Source organism: Hippopotamus amphibius, chromosome 15 (assembly GCF_030028045.1).
Source record: "Hippopotamus amphibius kiboko isolate mHipAmp2 chromosome 15, mHipAmp2.hap2, whole genome shotgun sequence".
Classification (NCBI taxonomy): Eukaryota; Metazoa; Chordata; class Mammalia; order Artiodactyla; family Hippopotamidae; genus Hippopotamus; species Hippopotamus amphibius.
Window position 1 is genome coordinate 5,308,484 of NC_080200.1, and position 19,057 is coordinate 5,327,540.

The 19,057-nt window shown below is 40.8% G+C and overlaps 1 protein-coding gene across 1 annotated transcript in view; it reads left to right on the forward strand.

Moving 5' to 3' along the window:
- The window catches only part of LOC130837120 (adhesion G protein-coupled receptor E1-like), a 66,346-nt gene that overhangs the window by 31,192 nt on the left and 16,097 nt on the right, over window positions 1-19,057 (forward strand). The window contains exons 14-21 of the mRNA XM_057709925.1: window positions 352-440; window positions 1,890-1,982; window positions 7,258-7,435; window positions 8,066-8,185; window positions 13,176-13,375; window positions 13,824-13,994; window positions 16,110-16,304; window positions 18,002-18,237. Of these exons, the coding sequence (XP_057565908.1) occupies window positions 352-440; window positions 1,890-1,982; window positions 7,258-7,435; window positions 8,066-8,185; window positions 13,176-13,375; window positions 13,824-13,994; window positions 16,110-16,304; window positions 18,002-18,237 (1,282 nt within the window). The remainder of the gene's footprint in view (window positions 1-351; window positions 441-1,889; window positions 1,983-7,257; window positions 7,436-8,065; window positions 8,186-13,175; window positions 13,376-13,823; window positions 13,995-16,109; window positions 16,305-18,001; window positions 18,238-19,057) is intronic.

Genomic DNA, 19,057 nt, shown 5'->3' on the forward strand with positions numbered 1-19,057 from the left:
GCAACGAAGACACAACACAGCCAATTAAATAATAAAAACCAAACAAACAAACAAAAAAAAATAAAATAAAATATTCCTACTCTAAACATTTCTTACTTTGTTTGGTTTTCTTTGGAGCTTTATAATAATGGTATCATATTATGTATAGTCTTTTATGATTTGCTTTTTTCACTTACCATCATGCTTCTCAGAGTCACTGATGTTACAGTGTGTAGCTGTAGTTTGTTCATTTCCACTGTTGTATAATATGGCAATGGATGGATTTCAAGCAGGGGGTGATGAAATCAGACTTGCCTTTTAATTATATCTTTCTGTGGTTGTTTGAGTTCATCGCTTTTGTTTTCTTCTTAGGGGATCCCTTCAAGTGTAAAGAAGAAGTGACAGCCAACAATGAGTGGGCCCAGCAGTGCCAAGTGGGGGCAGCAGTAGAGCCTGAATATGTAAGTATTTTTGAAGGTTCTTAGTTCTTGAAGTTTTCCCAGGAGGCACTTAGGTAGGATGTTCTTTTGCAACTTTGACAAATAACAGTTGCCTAGACCAGAAAGAAGTTTCTTTCTTTCTTTGTAACAGTCTGAGAGTAAACTGCTGAGAGCTGACATGATGGCTCCATACTCTGCCATCACCAACACAAGACTCCCTCATCGTGGTTCAAAATGGCTGCTCCAGCTCCTGCCATCAAGCCTGCATTCCAGCTGGTGGGCAGGCGAGAAGGGGAAGTGAAAGGCACAGTCCTTCTCTTAATAATATGACCCAGCATCACTTTTGCTTACACCTAGCGTCAAGGAAAGCTGGAAAGGAAGGCCACTTGTTTATCTAAAACTTGGGGATTCATTTACTAAAAGAAGAAAGGATATTGGAGTCTCAGTATTAGTGAAGGTGTGTGTACTGCATCTGTGTGATATGGGATGGGTAATACACAGCTTCCAGGCCAGACAAAGAGGAATTTGGAGGTCTTGAGTCTCTAATGAAGTCATTCTAGTAAGTAAAGAGTCCAGAAGCATCTTCAGGTATTGATGTCACTATATTAAACTGGAGTTATTTATTTATTTATTTATTTATTTATTTATTTATTATTTTTTGGGAGGTACACCAAGTTCAATCATCTGTTTTTTTTTTCTTCATTGTCTTTTTTTTTAATTAATTAATTTATTTTTTGGGGGGTACACCAGGTTCAATCATCTGTTTTTATACACATATCCCCATATTCCCTCCCTCCCTCGACTCCTCCCCCACCCCGTCCCAGTCCTCTAAGGCATCTTCCATCCTCGAGTTGAACTCCCTTTGTTATACAACAACTTCCCACTGGCTATTTTACAGTTGGTAGCATATATATGTCTGTGCTACTCTCTCACTTCGTCTCAGCTTCCCCTTCACCCCCGCCCCCCCAAACCTCGAGTTCTCCAGTCCATTCTCTGCATCTGCGTCCTTGTTCTTGTCTTGTCACTGAGTTCGTCAGTACCATTTTTAGATTCCGTATATGTGATGTCACTATATTAAACAGGAGTTTGTAAATTAGCTTTGGAATTCCCATGCACTTTGGACCACAGTTGTTTATTTTTTTAATTGTGAAATCCACATAAATCTCACCATTTTAAAGTGTACAATTCAGAGTGTACACTCACAATGGTTTGCAACAACCACCCTATCTCCAAAACATTTTCATCACCCCCAGAAGAAAGCCTATATGCCCATTAACTATTATACTCCAATAAAGATGAAAAAAAATGCTATGATTACAATTCTGATCCGAAGGTGAGTTTTTATCTCCCTGAGAAGTCTAGAGACTTGTGACACCTCCAGAATTCAGGACTATCCCCTGTGGTAGGCTCAATGGCCCAGTTTGTACATTTCATGCTTGATCAAGGCTCACAAATGCTCTTCCCTCTCAGATACAGGTTTCCTTTTGCACACTGATGAATGCCACCCTGGGTGTTCTGGACAACGTCTGTAAAAACAAAACCACCATTGTCGTCTCTCTGCAGGTAACGATGAAGGCTTCACAATTATGTTTTGAGTTTCAGGGGCACACTTTGGGTGCACAAAGCCCTCTTTGTCACAAGCGGGTTGTGAGTTAATGTTTAATCTACTTCAGTTGTAAGGTTTGAAAAATTAACGTGCAGGAAAATTGCCCTTTTCTGTACAGTTTTGTGAGTTTTATTACCCAAGTAAGTTTGTGTAACTACCACCACAATCAGACAACAAAATGAATCCATCCCTCCCCCAGTCCCCAACTCCCCTGGGCTTCCTCTTTTTTTCTTAATTAAAAAAATTTTTTAAACTCTTTGGGTGTGTGACAGGGCATGTGGGATCTTAGTTGCTCAACCAGGGATCGAAACCACACCCCCTGTAGTGGAAGCACAGAGTCTTAACCACTGGACCACCAGGGAAGTCCTGGGCTTCCTCTTTATAATCAGATATTCGTTTCCTCCACCATCAGCTCCTGTGAATCCCTGATCTGCTCTTTGTTGTTATAGTTTTAACTTTTCAAGAGTGCTTTGTAAATGGAATCATGTGGTAAGTGGCCTTTTGAGTCTGGCTTTTTTCACTGAGCACCATGCTTTCAAGCTTCATCCACACTGTAGTGGGTATCAGTGCTTTACTCCTTTTTATGGCTGAGTAGTACCCCATTTTCTGCATGGATCACAGATGGTTTATCCACTCATCTTTGAAGGATATTTGAATTGTTTCCACTTGACAAAGATCTCTTCATTCCTCCATCCCGACCCCAGCTTTTGGCGATTACCAATAGAGCTGCTATAAACATTGTGTGTGTGTGTGTACTTGAATTTTCATTTCTCTAGGGTAAATATCTAGGAGTGGGATGCCAAGGTCATTACAATTGCAGATTTTAAAACCTAGTTCCTCTTAAGCTTTTTTTTTTAAAAGCTCTTTATTGGAATATAATTGCTTTACACTGCTGTGCCAAATTTTGAGGTACACCAAAGTGAATCAGTTGTGTTTATACACATATCCCCACCCTCCTGTGACTCTCTCCCCTCCTCACTATCCTGGCCCTCTAAGTCATCACCTATCATTGAGTTTATCTCCTTATGTTATGCAGGAACTTCCCACGAACTATCTATTTTACATTTGGTGGTGTATATATGTCAATGCTACTCTCTCACTTTGTCCCAGCTTCCCCTTTGCTCCCCCTCACCCCAACCCTGTGTCCTCAAGTCCATTCTCTACATTTGCATCTTTATTCTTGCCCTGTCACTGGGTTCATCAGTGCCATTTTTTTAGATTCCATATATATGAGTTAGCATATGGTATTTGTTTTTCTCTTTCTAGCTTACTTCTCTCTGTATGACAGACTCTAGGTCTATCCATCTTATTACAAATAACTCAATTTCATTCTTTTTTATGGCTGAGTAATATTCCATTGTATATATGTGCCACATCTTTTTTATGGGAATATAATTGCTTTACACTCTTGTACCAGTTTTTGAGGTACACCAAAGTCAATTAGCTGTATTTATACACATATCCCCACATTCCCTCCCTCCCATGACTCCCCCCCACCCTCCCTGTCCCGGCCCTCTAAGCCATCATCCGTCATCGAGTTGATCTCCCTTTGTTATACAGCAACTTCCCACTGGCTGTTTTACAGTTGGTAGTATATATATGTCTATGCTACTCTCTCACTTCGTCCCAGCTTCCCCTTCACAACCCCCCCCAACCCCGTGTCCTCCAGTCCATTCTCTGCATCTGCATCCTTATTCTTGTCTTGCCACTGGGTTCATCAGTATCTTTTTTTTTTTTTTTAAAGATTCTGTATATATGAGTTAGCATACAGTATTTGTTTTTCTCTTTCTGGCTTACTTCACTCTGTATGACAGACTCTAGGTCTATCCACCTCATTACATATAGCTCCATTTCATTCATTTTTATAGCTGAGTAATATTCCATTGTATACATGTGCCACATCTTCTTTATCCATTCATTTGTTGATGGGCATTTAGGTTGCTTCCATGTTCTGGCTATTGTAAATAGTGCTGCAATGAACATTGGAGTGCATGTGTCTTTTTGAATTATGGTGTTCTCTGGGTATGTGCCCAGTAGTGGGATTACTGGATCATATGGTAGTTCTATTTGTAGTTTTTAAAGGAACCTCCAAACTGTTTTCCATAGTGGCTGTACCAATTTACATTCCCACCAACAGTGCAGGAGGGTTCCCTTTTCTCTGCACACTCTCCAGCATTTATTGTTTCTAGATGTTTTGATGATGGCCATTCTGACCAGTGTGAGGTGACACCTCATTGTGACTTTGACATGCATTTCTCTAATGATTAATGATGTTGAGCATCTTTTCCTGTGTTTGTTGGCCATCTGCATGTCTTCTTTGGAGAAATGTCTGTTTAGGTTTTCCGCCCATTTGTGGATTGGGTTATTTGCATTTTTGGAATTAAGCTGCATGAGCTGCTTGTATATTTTGGAGACTAATCCTTTGCCTGTTGCTTCATTAGCAAGTATTTTCTCCCATTCTGAAGATTGTCTTCTTGTCTTGTTTATGGTTTCTTTTGCTGTGCAAAAGCTTTAAGTTTTATTAGGTCCCAGTTGTTTATTCTTGATTTTATTTCCATTATCCTAGGAGGTGGGTCAAAAAGGATCTTACTTTGATGTATGTCGTGGAGTGTCCTGCCTATGTTTTCCTCTAAGAGTTTTATAGTGTCTGGCCTTACACTTAGGTCTTTAATCCATTTTGAGTTTATTTTTGTTTATGGTGTCTCTTAAGCTTTTAAGTTGCAACTTATGGATGTTGTTATTTCATTTATAAAGTAAGAATAACACTTTCATTTGTATTGTGCTGAATTCTAAATTAATTTATTAGCATAACGTATTTATTCATGAAGTGTACATTCATTCACAGAATTTTCAGATTAAACTTGCATAAACAATGAACCCTTTCAACAAATTTATTTAAATTCCCTCAAAATTTTCTACCATGTTTACAAATATTCTCATTTCTTCCCAAATTTTAAGTACTTAATGAGGAATATTTATAAATGTAAAAGGCAAAGTCACTATGCACTTAAGGGATTCATAAATCCAGTCAATCATGTGTACGAAAATAATAAATAATTTTAGAAATAATATAATTAAAATGTGTAACATAGTATATTAATAGCCGCATTCTCTTCATTGTTCATATTAAAATCACATCTCATTGCTTTTTGCCGTATAATCATGTGGTTAATTTGTTTGCTGTCAATTGTTCCAATCCTTTAAACAACAGATTTCCAAATTATGCCAAAGATACAAAACCTTCTAAAATTAACACAAAAGTATTACCACTGTGGAGTTTTAGCTTGCCTGCTATTTTTGGTCTTTCCTGAGGATATAAAATAAACTCCCTAGCTAGGAAGAATAGATTTAATATCAAAGGGGGTTTTGCTGCGATCTCATCAGCCACAGATTTGAGAACCACAGTTTTTCACGATGATTCTAGTTGAGATTTTTCTGCTACGTTGGTGGGGAGGGAGCCCAAACTCGTGCCTCCCATTTGGGATTTGATTTCAAAACTCAGTGCATCCTGTTTTTCCCAGACAAACATCTCTCAGGTTTCACCCTAACCCAATTTTTATTGAAATTCTTTTCATCTTCTTATCATCAAATTTGGATAGATAGAAATTGGTTTCCATGCTCAGATTTCAGTTAATTTCCTTTACCATTGAACTAATTTCAATTAACTTCTTCCCTTCATTTATTAGGTTGTGAGGCTGTGAATTCTTTTCATATTTTTTTGTTGGGGGTCACATTTTATAGTCAATTTACTGACAGTAGTCAATAATCAAGGGAACAGTATCAGCATGAATATTAATACTATTACCAACATTAACATTTAGATGTGTATCTTTCCATATATTTTTTTGCTTTGTGAATGAATGTATAACACATACACACACACACACACACACACACACACACACACACACACACGCCATTTATTGAGTACCTACTATGAATGGTTTAGAGCAGTGATTAAGGATTTAACCTCTGATGCTGGACCCCCAAGGTTCAAATCTTGGTTCTAACATCTACTATATACATACCCTTGTTTTGCCACCAAAATGGAAATAACAATAGTCTGTATTTCATAGGTATCTTCATAAAATTAAATACATTAATATATATAAGACAATACTTGCTTCATAATAAGCATTAATTATATTTATTTTAAAATCTCAATTAGTGCCAGAATCATAAATACCATACACATAAAATTTTAAATTAAAATACTTGTTTTTTAAAAAATGAAATCAGATAATACAGCATGTGACTCTGCAATAGACTCACAGACTTAGCAAATGAACTTATGGTTACCAGAGGGAAGGGTGGGCGGGATAGATTGGGAGTTTGGGACTGACAGGTACACACTGCTATATTTAAAATAGATAACCAATAGGGGCCTACTGTATAGCATGGGGAACTCTCCTCAATATTCTGTAATGATCTAAATGGGAAAATAATTTGAAAAAGAATAGATATTTGTATATGTATAAATGAATCACTCTGCTGTACACCTAAAACCAACACATTATTAACTGATACTCCACTATAAAATAAAAATTAGAAAAGAGAAATAATTGTTGACTAAGAGGAAGTTGCAAAAATAGACATATAGTCTTGTGTAACCTTCCAAATTTCCCCAGTGGTGACATCTTATATAATGAAGAAAATGTCAAAAGCAGGTAAACAACAACAACAACAGCAACAAAAACTTGTGATTTTGTGATTTGCTTTACTTAAGAGTGGCTCATGGACCTTTCTGCTTGTTAATATAGATGGATATACTACATCATTCTTTTATTAACAGCTGCATACTATCCCATGATTTGATTTTATCATCTTTTATTTAACCAACTGGGTGAACATTCAGGCTCTCCAAATTCTTGCGATCACAAACCACACTGGAATGAACATCATTAGACAAGATCTTTGCAAAATTTTTGAGTACTTCTTGCAGGAGGGATTCCTGGAAGGGAAATTGCTGAGTTGAAAGGGTACGTACAATTTATGCTGTGGCAAGTGCTGACTTATTGCACGCCATAACGGCTACACCAATTTGCATTCCCAGTGGAGCTTCTTGAATCAGGAAAAGGAGGCTGAGTGAATGTCCTTTACAATTCTTCATCATCCTAGATTGTAAACCCATTCTCTTGATGAGAGCGAGGGAACAGCTGCTGTCTCGTTGATGAGAGAAAGAGAGAGAGAGACAGAGGGAGAGTGAGCGAGCAAACACACCTTTCTTTGCAGAGTACTACTGAGACCTTTGCCTCTGTGATTGAACAAACATCCACGTGGTCCAACTTCACCAAAGAGAAGACATCCACCCTGGCCACAGTCTTACTGGAGAGTGTGGAAAGCACCACATTGGCAGCTTTTCTGAAACCCTCAGCGAATGTCAGTCAGACAATTCAGACGGAGTACTTAGGTAGGCTATATCCTTTGTGTCAAGGGGACCCCTGGGGGCTGATTTAGATGAGTGACTTTGGCAAAGTGATTCTCCATGGCTTTCCCACATACCATTTCCCCAAGTGTTTCAAACCTCTGAAAGCACAGCAAAGCAAGTCTAATTATCTTAACATCTCCCACTTATTGAGTGCCTGGCATTGTGTTAAGACACTGGCCAAGTTTACACAGTGGCAGAGCTGGGCCTCCTAGTTAGTGACTGTGAAACGTGAACCCTTCTTGTTCACTATGCTGGGCTTGCTCCAGACTTCCAATTTCCTTTGGCTTTGGAAAACACATCTAAATTTGGAGTAGCCAGAGGGCCATAACTCTGCAGTTTCTCATCGTTGTTGACTTCAAGCCCATCTTTCCCTGAAGCATCCCCTAAGATGTGAGTGCTCACTCCTAGAGTTCCAACTGAGTTTTTCATTTATTTGGTGTTCCCATCCTCCTGTCATTCATCAAGGACCTCAAGATCTTTCCCATAACGAATCATCCTTTCTGTTCTTTCCTTCACTTGCAACCAGGGATGCGTCCCTTTCTTGGCCAGAAACCAAATTCAGCACCCACTTTCTGGGTGACCTCCTGCAAATTCTCCCTTTCTCCCTTTTAGAAATTGAGAGCAAAATTATCAACGATGAATGCACTGAAGAGAATGAGGCCTTTAATTTCAGAGCAAAAGGGGATGCGATGGAGATTTCGTGCTCCACAATCAAAGAATCTGAATCCACAGGTACAGCCCCACTCCTGAGAATCAAGGAGGGTGGTTATGGTGCATTCAAGCAGCAAATATTGATTGATTGATTGATTGATTGATTGCCTTTTAAACTTTTTAAAAATTAAAATTTTTTTATAGTAGGTCCTTGTTCATTGTCTATTTTATTTTATTTTTAAGGATTTATTTATTTATCTTATTTTATTTTTAGTTTTTATTGGCTGCATTGGGTCTTCATTGCTGTGCACGGGCTTTCTGTATTTGCGGAGGGTGGGGGCTACTGTTCATTGCAGTGCACAGGCTTCTTATTGCAGTGGCTTCTCTTGTGGCGGAGCATGGGCTCTAGGTGCTCAGGCTTCAGTAGTTGTGGCACGTGGGCTCAATAGTTGTGGCTTGAGAGCTCTAGAGCGCAGGCTCAGTCATTGTGGTGCATGGGCTTAGTTGTTCTGTGGCATGTGGCATCCTCCTTGACCAGGGCTTGAACCTGTGTCCCCTGCACTGGCAGACAGATCCTTAACCACTGTGCCACCAGGGAAGCCCCGGTTATCTATTTTAAATATAGCAGTGTGTACATGTCAATCCCAAACTCCCAGTCTATTCCTCTTCCCCACTCTTCCCCCTGGTAACAACAAATTCATTCTTTATGTCTGTGAGCCTGTTTCTGTTTTGTCTGTTTTGTAAATAAGTTCATTTGTATCATTTTTTTATGATTCTGCATATAAGTGATATATGATATTTGTGTTTCTCTGTCTGACTTACTTTACTTAGTATGATAATCTCTAGGCCCATCCATGTTTCTGCAAATGGCATTATTTCATTCTTTTTTATGGCTGAGTAATATTCCATTGCATATGTGTATATCTTCTTTATCCACTCATCTGTCAATGGACATTGTTTCCATGTCTTGGCTATTGTAAACAGTGCCATGGTGAACATTGGGGTGCATGTATTTATTATTATTATTATTTTTTATTTATTTTTTTGGGGGGGGTACACCAAGTTCAATCATCTGTTTTTATACATATATCCCCATATTCCCTCCCTCCCTCGACTCCCCCCCACCCTCCCTCGAGTCCCCCCCACCCTCCCCGTCCCAGTCCTCTAAGGCATCTTCCATCCTCAAGTTGAACTCCCTTTGTTATACAACAACTTCCCACTGGCTATCTATTTTACTATTTATAATTTTTTAATTTTAATTTTTTTAGCCAATATTTATTGATCACCTCCTAGGTGCCAAGACCTGTGCCAGGTAGTGAGGGAATCAACGTTGGTAGATAGGGTCTTCCCTGGCAGTCCAGTGGTTAAGACTCTGCCCTCCCAATGCAGGGGGCAGGTGTTTGATCCCAGGTTGGGGAACTAAGATCTTGCATGCCACAAGTCATGCCGCCCCCCCAAAAAAAATGATGGTAGAGGCAGAAATAGCCCATGCCCTCAGGGAGTTTTCTATCTCCTAGGGAAGTCAGACATTAAATAAATAATCTCTGAGAATGGAGTCTGGAACAGAGTGGATATATGTATATGCATGGCTGATATACTTTGCTGTACAGCAGAACCTAATGCAGCATTGTAAATCAACTATACTCCAATAAAAAATTAATTAAAAAATAATCTCACAATATGGGAGTATCAAGAAGTTTTCTGTCCAATCCAGCCACCATTGGTCACATTTTATTATTGAGCAGTTAAAATGTGGTTAGGCTGTGAGTGTAACATACATGCTTGATTTCAAAGTATTTTTTTTAAAGATCTTTTATTGAGATACAGTTAACAGACAATAAACAGCATATATTTAGAGCATATAATTTGGTATCCCAATCTCCCAATTCATTCCCCCCAACCCTCCCTGCTTTCCCCACTTGGTGTCCATGTGTTTGTTCTCTACACCTGTGTCTCTATTTCTGTCTTGCATTTCCTCTTTCATAGTTGTTAGCATTTGCCTTATGTATTGAGGTGTTCCCATATTGGGTGCATATATATTTATGATTGTTAAATCCTCTTCTTGGATGGATCCCTTGATCTTTATGTAATGTCCTTTCTTGTCTCTTGTAACATTTTTTATTTTAAAGTCTATTTAACTGATATGAGTATCACTACTCCAGCTTTCTTTTGGTTTTCATTTGCATGGAATGTCTTTTTCCATTCCCTCACTTTCAGTCTGTATGTGTCCCTAGGTCTGAAGTGGGTCTCTTGTACACAGCATATATATGGGTCTTGTTGTTATATGCATTCAGCCAATCTGTGTCTTTTGGTTGGTGCACTTAGTCCATTTACATTCAAGGTAATTATTGATATGTATGTTCCTATTACCATTTTCTTAATTGTTTTGTTTTTGTTTCTGTAGGTCCTTTTCTTCTCTTATGTTTCCCACTTAGAGAAGTTCCTTTAGCGTTTGTTGTAGGGCTGATTTGGTGGTGCTGAATTCTCTTAGCTGTTGCTTGTCTGTAAAACTTTTGATTTCTCCATCAAATCTGAATGAGATCCTTGCTGGGTAGAGTATTCTTTGTTGTAGGTTCTTCCCTTTCATCACTTGAAATATATCATGCCATTCCCTTCTGGCTTGCAGAGTTTCTGCTGAGAAATCAGCTGTTAACCTTATAGGAGTTCCCTTGTATGTCATTTGTCATGTTTCCCTTGCTGCTTTTAATAACATTTCTCTGTCTTTAATTTTTGTCAGTTTGACTACTGTATGTCTTGGCATGTTTCTCCTTGGGTTTATCCTGCCTGGGACTCTCTGTGCTTCCTGGACTTGGGTAGCTATTTCCTTTCCCATGTTAGGGAAGTTTTCAACTATAATCTCTTCCAATGTATTCTCAGGTCCTTTCTCTCTCTGTTCTCCTTCTGGGACCCCTATAATGTGAATGTTGGTGTGTTTAACATTGTCCCAGAGGTCTCTTAGGCTGTCTTCAGTTGTTTTCCTTCTTCTTTCTTTATTCTTTTCCACATCAGTGATTATCACCATTCTGTCTTCCAGCTCACTTATTTGCCCTTCTGCCTCAGTGAATCTGCTATTGGTTCCTTCTAGTGTGTTTTTCATTTCAGTTATTGTGTTGCATATCTCTGTTTGTTTGCTCTTTAACTCTTCTAGGTCTTTGGTAAACTTTTTGATCTTTGCATCCAGTCTTTTTTCAAAGTCCTGGATCATTTTCACCATCATTATTCTGAATTCTTTTTCTGGAAGGGTGACTATCTCCTCTTCATTTAGTTGTTTTTCTGGGGTTTTATCCTGTCCCTTCATCTGGTACAAAGTTCTCTGCTTTTTCATTTTCTCTATCTTTCTGTGGCTGTGGTTTTCAGTTCCACAAGATGAAATACTGCTTGATACTGTTGTCTGCCCTCTTGTGGAGGAAGCTCTCTAGGAGGCTCGTGGATGCTTCCTGATGGGAGGGACTGATGGTGGGTAGGGCTGGGTGGGCAAAGCTCAGTAAGCCTTTAATCTGTTTGTCTGCTAATGGGTGGGGCTGTGTTCACACTTTGTTGGTTGTTTTGCCTGAGGCTACCTAGCACTGGAGCTTACAGACTCTTTGGTGGGGCTAATGGTGGACTCTGGGAGGGCTCACACCAATGAGCACTTACCAGAACCGCTGCCGCCAGTGCCCCTGTCTCCTCGGTGAGCCACAGCCGTCCCCACCTCCACTGGCAACCCCCCAACACCAGCAGGTATGTCTGGTTCAGTCTCCTATGGGGTCACTTCTCCTTCCCTCTGGGTTCTGGTGAGTACATTTTTTTAGTGTGCCCTCCAAGAGTGGAGTCTCTGTTTCCCCCAGTCCTGTGGAGGTCCTGCAATCAAATCCCACTGGCTTTCAGAGTCTGATTCTCTGGGGATTTCTCCTCCTGTTGCTGGACTCCCAGGTTGGGAAGCCTGACGTGGGGCTCAGAACCTTCACTTTAGTGGGTGGACTTCTGCAGGATAACTGTTCTCCAGTTTGTGAGTCACCCACCCAGCATTTATGGGATTTGATTTTAACGTGATTGTGCCCCTCCTACCCTCTCATTGCGGCTTCCCCTTTGTCTCTGGATGTGGGGTTTCTTTTTTGGTGAGTTCCAGTGTCTTTCTGTCGATGATTCTTCAGCAGTTAATTGTAATTCTGGTGCTCTTGCAAGAGGGAGTGAGCGCATGTCCTCCTACTCCACCATCTTAATCCTATCTGGATTTCAAAGTCTTGATGCAAAAGATGAAGTATGTAAAATATCTTATTAATAATTTTTTATATTGACTACATGTTGAAATGATAATCTTTTGCAGGTATTGAGTTAATATATAATTAAAATGACCCTTTTTTTTTTAACTGTTCCAAAATGTGGGTACTGGAAAATTTAAAATTACATATGTGGCTCATACAATATTTCTAGCAGACCGTGCTAATCTGTATCAGGGATTGGCAAACCTTTCCTGTAGAGTGTGGTTAGTAAATATTCTAGGGGTGAAGGCAATACAATCCCCTGCAAGGATTCAACTCTGCTGTCATAGTGGAAAAGCATTCATAGGCAATATGTAAATGAATGGGGGAGGCTGTGTTGCAATGAAACTTTTATTTACAAAGAACAGGCAATGGCCCGATTGGCTTGTAGGTCATTGTTCATCACACCCTGATCTATATGCTGTCTGGAGGGGAAAAGGAACAGGCTAGGGCACATCCCTGGGGACCAGCAACATTTAAAGGGGAAGCCCACGAAAGAGAATGAACAAGAATAACCATAAATGTGGGAGGGGAACTTATATCCCATTGCTAAGTTGAATTGTCCCTTAAAAACACCAATTCAAATTTATGTTTAAAAGTAGCCAAGATTTTTTTCCAGGTGATAGCACATCAGGAGTTCTTTTTAATGGTTCTGGTGAGGCTCACCTACCTGAAAGTCCACTGGTGTTTCAATCCTCAAAGCAGGCCTGTGAAGATGCAGAGATGCATGGGGTATGGAAGTGTGTATGTGTGTGGATGGGTTGGGTCATCTATAAAAACTACTGAGCAAATGATTCCTTTTCTCTTTTTGCATTTGGGGGAAATTGTAGGTGTCAATGGGGTGGCTTTTGTCTCCTTTCTGCGTATGGAGTCTCTTTTGGATGAGAGCTTCTTCCAAGACCCTCAGAATTCCTCAGCCTACTCCAAAAGGAAGCTGAAGATCAATTCTCGCATTGTTGGGGGCATCATGACAGGAGAGAAGAAAGATGGGTTCTCTGAAAAAGTCAACTACACTCTGGAAAACAATGAGGTTTGTGAAGAGGTTTCCATTGGGCACCCATCTACCTTTTGAGAACTCCCCATTCTTAGTGAGCTTAACTCTCATTCCTCATTAAAGCAGCCAGTGTCCACAATTTCTCATAACTCAAACCACTTCCCCAAACCCACTGCTCAAAAAGTGAGCTGTCCAATTTCTGTGTGGCATTTTCCCATTCATCACTGGGCAAGGTTTAGGTTAAATTAAGTAGCATTGATGCAGGAACACTTACATGGACTTTATTTATGTTAACTGTATTTATGTTACCAAGTTAGGGGTAGACACAGGTCTGGCACCCAAGACATTTGTTTTTATCACTGCACATTGAAATATCAGCATTTTTCTTCATTCCCTACAGAACATACCCACATTTTCTTGAGGTTGGTCAGGTTGAATCCATTCAAGAGGGATTCTCAGGTAATCAAAGTGTTTGAATTTTCAGCCAAAGCAGAAATTTGAGAGTCCCATCTGCGTTTCCTGGAGCACAGGTGTGGAGGGAGGTAGATGGACACCATCTGGCTGTGAGATCCTTGAAGTTAATAAGACGCATACAAAGTGCAGCTGTAATCGGATGGTGAACCTGGCCATCATCATGGCTTCTAGGGAGGTCACGGTCAGTACTGATGCTTTGTACTCTGGCTCCTGACATCTAATGGGAAAATATTGATTAAACATCCATTGTGTGCTTCTCAAGGCATTGGTTATTGTGGGAGGAGTCATGGGGGACAGAAGGGGTGTCTGTCCATAGCTGTGCCCTTTGAGAATTCGTGGTCTGGTTGGGAAGCCCTGACACTCATGCATAAAATGAGGAATGACCCTAAACAGGTGCAGGTGCAATAACAACCACAGACCTCATTTACTGAGCACCTACTATATGCCAGACCTTTTGTTTGAAGTGTTTTTTTTTTTTTGACACTCCATGCAGCATGGGGGATCTTAGTTCCCCAACAAGGGATTGTACCCATGTCCCCTGCAGTGGAAGCATGATGTGTGGAACCACTGGAGTGCCAGGGAATTCGCAATTTTAAGTGTTTTTAGACCCATTTTACAGGATGGGATACTGGAGCCCAGTAGTTGTCTAGTCATGAAGCTAGTAATTAGCAGAGTTCGGATTTGAATCCAGGGTGGTCTGGGCCCAGAGGTCTCTTTCTACAAAATCATCTACAGGCATACCTTTGCTTTATTGCACTTTTTGGATGTTTTTATTATTATTATTTTTTACAAATTGAAGGTTTGTGGCAACCCTGTGTGCATTGAGCAAATCTACTGGTGCCATTTTTCCAATAGCATTTGCTCACTTCATGTCTCTGTGTCACATTTTGGTAATTTTCATCATATTTGGTAAACCTTCCACCAGCAAAAAGATTACGACTCACCAGATTTCCTAGGTGGTGCACTGGTTAAGAATCTGCCTGCCAATTCAGGGGCCGTGGGTTCGAGCCCTGCCCTGTCCCAGGAAGATACAAGATGCCATGGTGCAACTAAGCCCACGTGCCACAACTATTGAGCCCATGTGCTGCAACTACTGAAGCCCACATGCCCAGAGCCCGTGATCCACAACAAGAGAAGCCATGGCAATGAGGAGGCCATGCGCCACAATGAAGAGTAGCCCCGACTCACTGCAACTAGAGAGCCCATGAGCAGCAACAAAGACACAATGCAGCCAATAAATAAATAAATAAAGGAAAAAAATCAAAGATAAAAAATAAAAACATCAACATGTAACGAAAAAAAAAGAAAAAATAATGATGAAAATTAACACGTTATCATGCATATTTCCTGTACTGTTGTGAGTACTTTATTTTCATTGAATCCTCCTAGAACAATTCCATAAGGTAGTTACTGTTAGTAGCCTCTTTTTTACAGATGAGGAAACTGAGGCACAGAGCAGTTAAGTATCTTTCCCATGTACAAACAGCTAGAAACTGGTAGAACTCTAGTCAGTTCTGTTAACCACTACATCACAACATCATAGAGGAGAGCTCATGAAATGGTGCCTGGCTTATCTTTAACACACAGAAAGCACCCAAATAAACTTAAAATTAATTACAAATTATGGCAAATGGAAGGACTCAACTTGTCATTTCCATTCCCAGAAGTTGGGGCATGTGTGAACACCTATTATCATTCCTGGTTCAGTGCAGGAAACAGGAACCACTTGATGTATTTCAAGCAGAAAAGTATTTAATACAGGGACTTGGATGCTCACAGAACTGATGGAAGGGATGGAGGAGTTGAAGTCAGAGGGCTGCCACTTGGATTTTGGCTTCAAGATCACCCTTCTGCAGCTGTAATCCAGAGGTCAAAAATTTCTGCTCTCATTTCACCCCACATCCACGAAATTAAAGATTGGATAGTCGGAATGTGGAGTCCAGCCATAGCTCACTCTTGTCTGCCAAAAGCTGGTATCTGCCTCCATCCTGCCTTTCAAAACCTCCACACATGCATCTCACTGGAGAACCTAAGTGATATTCAGGAGCTTAGGCCCAAGAGAAATGTAGTTTTTCGACGTCCTACCCTATAGGAACGGGGCATAGGACAGGGCTGAGAATGGGTGCTGTTGGATGCCAAAGGATGATAATGAACAAGGTCTGCTTCACTCTGAGCATCAGAGGGAGAAAAGGCCTCCAGGCTCTATATACCTGAGCCAGGAGTCTGTATAATTCTTTTTCCTGCCTGGGGGTATATTGGTTCTTCTCTGATGCCGAGTGTATTTCTTTCCTGACAGATGGAGTTTGCCTTGTATATCATTAGTCACGTGGGCATGATCATCTCCTTGATATGCCTCTTCGTGGCCATCATCACCTTCCTGCTGTGTCGCACCATCCAAAACCACAACACCTACATTCACCTGCACCTCTGCGTGTGCCTCTTCTTGGCCAAGATGCTCTTCCTCACCGGTGCTGACAAGACTGACAATCAGGTCTTATGTCCCCCAAGCTGTGTCTCCATCCAGCCCCATCAACTCTGCATCTGCCTCTGCTCATCCTTACCTAACTCACTCTATGCTAATTCCCACCTCAGGACCTTTGCACATACTGTGCCCTCTTGTCCCCCAGATTCTCACCTAGTTGACTCCTTCTGGTGGTAGATCTCAGTTTAAAATCATTTCCCTGATCATGTTGTATAATGTGATGTTCCCTTCTACTACTCTTTAAGCCATTAGTTCTCACTTGGGATGATTCAGTCCCCCTGGGGGACACTTGGAAATATCTGGAGACATTGTTGTTGTCACCACAGGTGATGCTGCTGGCAACTAGTGGGTGGAGACCAGGGATGCTGCTAAACACCTTACAATGAACAGGACAGCCACCCTCCACCCCCATCAGAAAATAATCTGACAGTGTTACAAATACCAGTAATGCTGCAGCAGAGAAATATTTTTTTAATTGAAATATAGTTAATTTACAATGTTGTGACAATCTCTGCTGTACAGCAAAGTGACTCAGTTATACACATATATACATTCTTTTTATTATATTCATTTCCATTACGGTTTATCACAGGATATTGAGTATAGTTCCCTGTGCTATACATTAGGACCTTGTTGTTTATCCATTGTAAGTGTAATAGTTTGCATCTATTAACTCCAACTCCCAGTCCATCCCTCTCCCTCTCCTCTCCCCCTTGGCAACCTCAAGTCTGTTCCCTATGTCTATGAGTCTGTCTCTGTTTTGTAGATAGGTTAATTTGTGCCATAGTTAGATTCCACATATAAGTGATATCATATGGTATTTGTCTTTCTCTTTCTGACTTACTTCACTTAGTATGATAATCTCTAGTTGCATCCACAGCTGAGAAATTCTACTCATCACTCTATTTTGCTTTCTTTCCCAGCACCTATTGGAAATTGTATTGATTTTTTTCTGTTATTTTACTTATTGTGCATCTACCTCCCCCATGAGACTGTGTGCCCCATGAGAACAAGAACTTTGGCCAATTTACCCCCAATAACTGTGCTGGAAATAGTAGGCTCTCAGGGTTTTTCCAAAGGGAAGCACTACTGATGTTTCAGGTGGGGTGATCATTCTTAACGCAGAATTAGCCCTCTTACTGTGGGATGTTTCACTTTCTAGATCCCGTGGGAACTACAGGCTAGTAATGCACCTCACTCTCATCATGTGACGAGGGATGCTCATACTTTTCCTGTAAAGAGGCAGATATAAATATTTTTAGCTTTGCAGATCCTATGGTCTCTGCCACAACTACTCAACTCTGCAGTTTTAGTGTGAAAACAGACATAGAGAATACATAGATAGGGTGACTGTGTGTCAATGAAGTGTTATTTACAAAACAGGCAGCTATTCTATGGCTGTAGTTTGCATACCCCCCATATCTTCAAGCATCCCCTAAAGTAGGGTGATCATTTGTCTGTTTTCCCCCAAACTCTCCCACTTTTATCACTGAAAGCTGTATGTCCTGAGAGAACCAGGCAGAGCTGTATGATTGCTTACCTTACGAAAAGGATGGGGCCACCTTGGTGGAGAATAAGTATTTGTGGAATGAATGAAGGGGCCCTCTTTGGGGAACTCCAATCAAAGTAGCCCCTCTTTTGCCCTCTTCTTCTGAACCTGCTCTCTGGAGTAGGGGATCCTGAACATGCCTGATTCTCCTCTGCAGACGGGCTGTGCTATCATCGCCGGCTTTCTGCACTACCTTTTTCTCGCTTGCTTCTTCTGGATGCTGGTGGAGGCTGTGATGCTCTTCCTTACGGCTAGGAACCTGAAAGTGGTGAATTACTTCAGCTCTCGAAACATCAAGATGCAGTATCTCTGTGCCTTTGGCTACGGGCTCCCAGTGCTGGTGGTGGTTGTCTCTGCTGGCACACGACCAAAACACTATGGCATGTATAATCGGTAAGTGATATCCTTCTCTCTCACTGAAAATTACTATTACTATTATTATTATTATTATTATTAATTATCCCATGATGATAATTACATGAACACAAGAAGAGAAATAACAGGAGCATAGCTGTGGCTCCCATTTATTGAGCTCTTACTTTCTGTACAGTTGGTCTCAGGGCTGCCATGTACAGTAGCACAGGTCTTGCACTGCACAAACCCAGGAGCCATTGTTTGCACTATAGTATTGGTGGATGGTGGTGATGTAAACAGTGAGCTTGATGGCACAGTTTTCAATTTGTGGACTCTGGAGCCAACCTGCTTGGGTTTGAATCCTGGCTCCACCACTGTCTAGCCATGCTCCTAGGGCAAGTTACTTAAACTCTGTATGCATTCATTTCCTTATCTACGAGGGTGATTCAAAAATTATCAGCACTCTGGTTATATTAAAACTTCTGTTGGCCATGCTGTCTTATCAGTGCTTTCCGTTCAATGCTGGTGTCTCCCCAGTCACTGCTGTGCAGGTGTGAATGTGTTACATCAGTTCGTTTGTAACTGTGGTGCTAGCAAAAATGAATGCCCCACTTGTAATTTGCACAAAAGAAGAGCAGTGTGCAGCGGATTCATTTTTTGTGGTCTGAGAGTGTACCTGCTGCTGTTATTTATCGAAGATTTTGTGCCCAGTACGGAGAAAATGTTTTGTCGTGAAGAAGTGTGTATGAATGAATAGAGAAGTTCAAGGAAGGTCGCAAAAGTGTTAGCCATCAAGAAGGAGCCGGACGCCAGTCCACGTGAAGACATGAAGACAGTGGTGCATCTGTGGCTCGCAGCC